Source organism: Diuraphis noxia, unplaced genomic scaffold (assembly GCF_037042655.1).
Source record: "Diuraphis noxia isolate RWA-SAM2 unplaced genomic scaffold, SU_Dnox_SAM2 contig0003, whole genome shotgun sequence".
NCBI lineage: Eukaryota > Metazoa > Arthropoda > Insecta > Hemiptera > Aphididae > Diuraphis > Diuraphis noxia.
The window spans coordinates 4,334,933-4,342,136 of record NW_028301713.1 but is presented as its reverse complement, the minus strand read 5'-3'; the positions used below and the strand labels follow the sequence as shown (position 1 = coordinate 4,342,136).

The window sequence follows — 7,204 nt, the reverse complement described above, 5'->3', positions numbered from 1 at the left end:
ACAAGCTTTTAGCTTACAGGAGGTAGGTAATCAAAGCTGTACCTATTTGTTTAAACTTTCTAATTTGTAACCATTTATTTTGATTTCAATAATAATAATAAAAAAATTGGCTTTAAGAAAAAATAAACATAAACCTGCAAGAACTCCCAAAAATTGTTTGCCACCCTTTTGAAAATTAAAAACTAGCGTATTTTTATTAATACACAATTCAACCACAAAAATTTTAAATAAGTGGAACATTACTTTGAATATTAACTAAAGTGTCATTAATTTTGATTGCAATCGAATAGTAATTAATTTAAATTAAATGAAATTCCATAAATAAGTTTTTAATATTAAAGTTGCTACGTATTTTATAAAATGCAGCAGTTTATGTGAGTTAATTGGACTCGTGGCAAGAGATATGATTATTACTGTCGATAATAAAGTTATTAACTTAATCTATAGGGTGTAGTTAACACACATACATAGTTATTTTGTAGAAAACTCGATGAATAATATTTCTATTTTTGCCAGCTACATACTTATTTGATACCACTGTGCGTCGTATTATTGTAAGAGAATATTATTCTGTTAATTACCGGTGTGGTTTAATCAACTAGCTAGGTATCTATAGTGAAAATCTAGAAAATAATCATACCTAATAACAGCATTGAAATATTTTAGTATATGGGCAACGTTATTTATGATTGGTCGCACTAGATGTTAAATTCCACAATATTAACACAGTTGGGGGTCCATAATATTTAATCCGCATGAATTTATTGTTATTACTATGTATATTCTACGCACAACCAAATAATAATAATAATAATGCAAATTTGAATAATTCAACTAATATAATATACTTATAGCAGCCAGCCGTGGGAAGTGAGAGAACGTTTTTAATTAAAAATTATAATTATAAGATGGGGTTTTATAATATTATGATATTTTAATTTCTTGTATTAAACAATATTTGCGGCGAATAGAAAATATATAGAGACGCGAGTGAGTATTTGTGGCGAACGAAACGCTACAATTGTCTTTTGTAGTAATGAAAAATGTTTCTTAAAAAATAATATCAAGAAACATTTTTCCCTAGATTAAATTTTCAACGAATAATGTGTAGTGGTTTTCAATTTAATTTGAGTATTTCATATTTAATTTTATTAATTGACCACGGAAATTTAAACACAATTATTAAGAAAACGACAAATAATAATACCGTAGTTAGATAAGTAGATTATAATTAAAACGAAAATATTATCCGTCGAGACGTTATGACTACGATTATTATAATAATTACATAATATTATTTTCTTTTTGTAAGTGTCGGACACGTTGGACAGGATTAAGACAACAGAATAAAACATAATACTATACAGCTAGGGTGGACGATTTAACTTATAAGAAAATTATATTTTTCATAAAAATTAAATAACCGAACAACTGTTGAAAAAAAATTACATTTTTCTAGATTTTTCTTTTGCATCGTAGTTCCCCGAATCTGGTGAACAGATTTTGCTGACCTTGTTGGAATCACACTTCACATTAGATCGGAGAAATGTAGTGACGTGTTTCAGACCTTAACTGCCTTGACCTTTAATAGCTATCATCGACACACGCATTATGTGCAAATGAGGAATAAGTACCGAATGCGAAAACATATGGCTTAAAAGGTTCCACCATAAGAATAGTATCTACCTTTAACTAAAGTAATAAAAAAATTTTAAAAATGGACTGGTGAATTTTTACAGGTAATTGAAAAAGTTCCATTTCGAACACTGTATTAAGTACAATTTGATTTAAGGGGATGCAAGTGCAATATTTGGTTTCCCTCTCAGGTTCATGCGCAACATAGATAAAACGCATTTACGCAGAATATTTATTTATTTTTTAATGTTTTTGAGCGATCTTAGTCTAAAACACCAATAATAAAATTGATAGAGAATATTATTTTCGGAGGTATGACATAATTAATTGTCTAAATATTGTTTCAAAACAATTTAAACATAATTTAAATGTACACATTTTTTTTTTATTATTTTGAAAGTTGAATACAAAATCAAATAGAAGTAAAATATAAAATCGAAAAGTCGAACTCTCGAAAATATTATCCTCTACAATTTTTTTAATAAGTGATATTATTCTAAGATTGCTTAAGAAATGTTTTTTAGTTGAAAGTGTTTTATTTATGTCGCTTGAGGGCGTGAGCGTGAAAACAAATATTGCGCTGACATATTATACTCTTATTCTGCAGTATTTTAATGAAATATAATACATATACCTTTTATATTGAACAATTGTTCAAAAAAAAAAGATTAATCTTATTCTTAAAAAAAAAAAACAGAATTGTACAAATTAATTTAATGTAATCATGTAAATACTAAAATACTAACAATGTAATCAAAAATTCGTGTACTAATGGCCTAGTTGTCGATGTATATTTCAGATCAATAAAAAAAAAATTGTTCAAAAAATGAAAAATGATAATAATCAAGAAATTGTTCACGCCGACCCTGACTTTGCAAGAGATTTTTTAATACAATATATTAGGTGTTTTTATGACATGCATACTGTATATTATAGTGCTTAAAATAAATTATAGGTAAGTACTTAAAGATAAAGTTGAGAATGATATTGTTATTTTTATGCGATCAACTATAAAAAGATAGCTTTAGCGATGCGATCGGATATAAATATTATGAATCAATTAATTTACTCTTTGATTATTTGACAAATGAAAGTAGTACACCTGCTGAAATTTAATGGAATCACATCACCAACGAACTTATAATATGCAAACTCTGATTTTTTAGATCTAACCAATCTTTTTTTTTTTTTGATTTTTCGCTCCTGCCATCAGAATCAAACCGAACCATTCAAACTGTAATCCGTAACCGGACTTTTAGAATAATTAAAAAATGTTTACGCGATCAATTACAAAACAAAATTAATTTAACTTATTTATTAAAAAGATTAATCGCTCAATAAAAATAAACATATCTGCCTATTAAAGTATAGGTACATAGAAGGATAAATATAAATATTTTATTAGCAGTTTATTATAATTTTGCACTTTTGCAGTTAAATATTTTACGAGGTTAACAATATGATATATCTACAAATATTATTGAGTATATAGACTATAGTCCTCTATACGTGTTTGTGTCGTTTGTAATTTGGATTTTTTACGCATTATTGTTTTCATCATACATTTATAAACCATATAAACTTATATCTTTACACGAAAAATTCACAATGTTTAATGTATTTGAACGTTCATCATTTAACAGTAGTAATTTGATGATAATAATGTACATATTAAGATGTATAATAAAAAAAAATAAATAAATAAAACATACATTTGAGAGAATGTACAAAATTTTTTTTTAATTTTTAACGTTTGCGTAAAGATAACAATTATTATTATTATCGTCATACGACGGCAGTATAATAACAGAAAAGTCGTTTTTACAAAATACAAATAGCACCTACTCGCAATGAGAATGCACATCAAAGAAATGATTATGTACCGTTTTGTCGTCTCGTGTTTAGTCTTTGAATATTATTTAAACCATAAAACGTTCTCTTTGAATTATTGCATTTTGTCTAATGTTCGCGTATACAATATATATAATATTATCCTAATGAATAATGATAGTAGTGCCAACCGTGAAAGACGTCACAATATTATAATAATAATTATTACCAACCCCTATTTTTCACAAAAATTCGTACTACACATCTTTTAATGTACCATGAAATAATACAGAACCGTGGGGGGCTAAAAAAATTGTATTTTTTAAAAATGTGTATAATGTACTCTGTACTACCTATTACTATAATCTAGCAAGTAGTCTTATTTATTAGTATTTAGTATAAGTATTAGGTACACACTACACACTTCTCGAATCCGTAGTGCACACTTTCAATTTCGGATTACACACTTTGTGTCAGGGTTCACTAAAAAATAGGGCCTGATTATTACCATCGCAATATCTGCTAACACGATGAAATGTTTTTTTTAGACTTTCCAGATATAATAACGTACCTACGATAACATATAATTCGTTATGTGCATATAAATTCAAAGGTGGGCAAGTTAATGATTATAACTAATTCGAGTTAAGTTTAGTTAAGAGATCACAAAATCGATAAGATAAAGATTAACAGTTCATAAATTTAATTTTACGAGTTAAAAGTTAATAAAAAGTTTTTGAAAAAAAAAATATATTAACTCGTGGATACTCAGTTTTATTTTATTTTTATTTTTTTGAAAGCAGAAGGAAGCAAAGTTTTCGCTATTCTCAGATCACATTATATAAAATTAATTAATTGATTTATTATATATTTTAAAATAAGCCAAAGGGGGAAAAGCGGGGAGGGGAGATATGACACTTTCAGAGTTTCAGCCACCCCGCGAGCACGCCAATAACTCAGTTTGAAAAAAGTTAATCTAATTTCTTTAACTTGTACCTATGTGGATCACATAAAGAATGAACACATTGTTTTTAGTTTCCTAAATTTATTATAATAAACAAAAACAATGTTATTAAATTTTTATTCTTATGTACCACTGTACACTTATACACTTATACCTATTTTAATTTACATTATTTTTAAAGTTTATATTTTTATATAAAATAGCAATATTTATGGTCATTAATATTATGCTTTTTATATTTTAATGACATTTATCCGTGTTCAAAATTATTTTATCAAGAAAATTGACAAACATATTTGTATTATTATTGGAGTTGGATTATTTTAATTTTAATATAGGTGTACTTTCGTAGAAACAAAAAATTTCAAAAATTGTTTAACCTAATGAATTATTTTTAAATCAACTGAGAAAAACTAATTTATTTCAACTGACATAATTATACTAAAAGTTAAAAAAAACTTATTAGTAACTTTTTAATTAGTGTTAATGCCCATCTTTGAGTGTATTATACTATTATGTCTATTGTAGTTCGCACTTTAATATTATAATATATTATTACGACAGTGACCCGGCGTGGTGCGGTTGATAAAATCAATCACACAACAAGATTATTATGAGTATGCACCGCTTGTTGTCATTAGTACCCGGATGGGTGACCACCCGGGTTCTCAGTGGCAAAAACCTATTGCTATACATACACGTGTTTCCAATCGCCGTACCAATCCCCACTGTACAAAAACCTACCAAGAATAACTACCCAATGGCCTATGTTTACTCGGAATAAAAAAACATTATTATGACGTTGAAGGGCGATGCCCGTTTCCACCAAAAGTGTACCTTTCCCTTTTCCACCAATATCCGTTTCCACCCAATAAAATTATTTACCACGTTTTTACAAAAACGATTGTATACTACTATATTCTACGATTGAAAAAAAAATATCAACCAATTATATAAATAAGTAGATATAATATATTATACATAACTATAAATACACTAATTTATCATTTTTTCAATCCAGCATTAATATTTTAAATAAACTTATTACTGTACCTATTAAAGATTTTAATATAAGCTTAGTATACAAATTATTTTGGTAAATTAACCGTTGTTTAATGATATAGGTATATCTCATTTGGTGGTAACGGGTATTGGCGGAAAAGGGAAAAGTCTACTTTTGGTGGAAACGTGTTACGCCCATGGTGAAGCATCGTGTCCGTCTGGAAGTATCGTGATCGGAGATTTTCGTAAAATGTTTATTCTATTGTTTTTTTTTTTTAGGTGTGGTTTAAATGAAGGACATTTTCAAGAAATTATTGAATATGTTCTTATAGGTACCTTTAAGTCTTATGATAATATGGGTCGATTCCAATGTCAAAGCTTACAATTACATAAAATCGGAGCTGCTAAACGCTGTAGCAGTGACACAATAATTTCAATAAAAATAACTGGATGCGTGCCGAAGAAATCTCAGTCTGTACGATAATGGAATAAATCGTGAAGGATGTAAATCTCAAAGCTGGGTATGCTAATTACCTTTTAATCCCCCCTTCCCTCCTAATAACACATATTGTGATGTTATGTTGTATAGATGGGTACAATACACGCGGGTGTGTGAGGCCTTCCGATGTCTCAATCATCACACAATAATACAGTGATTTGTTTTTTTTTGTGAAAAGTTTATCATTTTATCAGTAGACTAGCCTGTTCGATTTCCTTATGTTTAGAAATCTATTAAACAGATATTGTTTCGAGATTATTATAGTTATTGTCGTGTAAAATATTGTTCAATAACCGTATAATTTATTATCACTATATGATCGGTAATCATATAATTACTTATAATTATTACTGTTTTCGTGTGAATATAATACATTTTTGTCTTTAAATAATAAAAAAAAAAACTATACATAGGTAAAAATAATTATTAAGAAATCCGACTTAAAAAAAGATATTATTTCGGGAGGCTAAGCTCACGCATAAGCCCCTCCTAACCTGACCGTTTGTGAGTTTTATCGAAGGTAGAAAAAAATAATTATAATATAATGACGAAATTCTGAGCCGTACGCGAATTCGGAGTTAATGTTTTTTTTTACACAGCTGATATTATTGCAGGTCAAGGTGGGTATTATTAAATTTTTAAAATTATTTTTGCGCTACCCGACTTGAAATAAATTTATGTTTTCGCTGTAGTGGAGTCGATTTTCGTCGACTGTGATCCGTCGTTATTATTACTGGTCGTGACTTCGGCGGTGGCGGTGGTAGGGTCCCGATGGATGGCGGTGGTAGGGTCCCGATGGATGGCGGTGGTAGGGTCCCGATGGATGGCGGTGGTCGGGTCCAGAGGGACGGCTACAGGGGTGGCCGCGTCGAACTCTTCTTTCCACGGATCGAGAGACGTTTTTATTAAACTGTCGCAACCAACTCTGCCGTTGCCGACTTTTCGGGCGCTTTGCATCACGTGCAGCTGAACGGATTCAATTTCGTCGGAATTGTCGCAAATTATTGCCGCAAAAGTGGTTTTTCGGATCTCTGACAGTTGATCTGTTCACATATACAACACACACACATACACGTATTAAATATTAATATATATATTATGTATTTAATATATTTTACATTTGTTCATTTATATCAGTCGAGTGAAATAATGTGTACGATGACGTATATAATATTGATTGGAAACGAATATATGTAATGCGATGACGAACGAGAACAGTTCGCGCATAATAATATTATTATATTATTATATAATCATATATAGGTACCTATCTA

At 29.0% G+C, this 7,204-nt stretch overlaps 1 protein-coding gene across 5 annotated transcripts in view; it reads right to left on the bottom strand.

Moving 5' to 3' along the window:
* Positions 1–2,935: 2,935 nt before the first annotated feature.
* cd (peroxidasin homolog cardinal) overlaps positions 2,936–7,204 on the bottom strand; it is a 53,297-nt gene continuing 49,028 nt past the window's right edge. For all 5 annotated transcript variants that reach the window (XM_015510457.2, XM_089224343.1, XM_089224342.1 and 2 more), the window contains one exon: positions 2,936–6,973. In XM_015510457.2, coding sequence (XP_015365943.2) covers positions 6,606–6,973 — 368 coding nt within the window. In that variant the 3' untranslated portion in view covers positions 2,936–6,605. The remainder of the gene's footprint in view (positions 6,974–7,204) is intronic.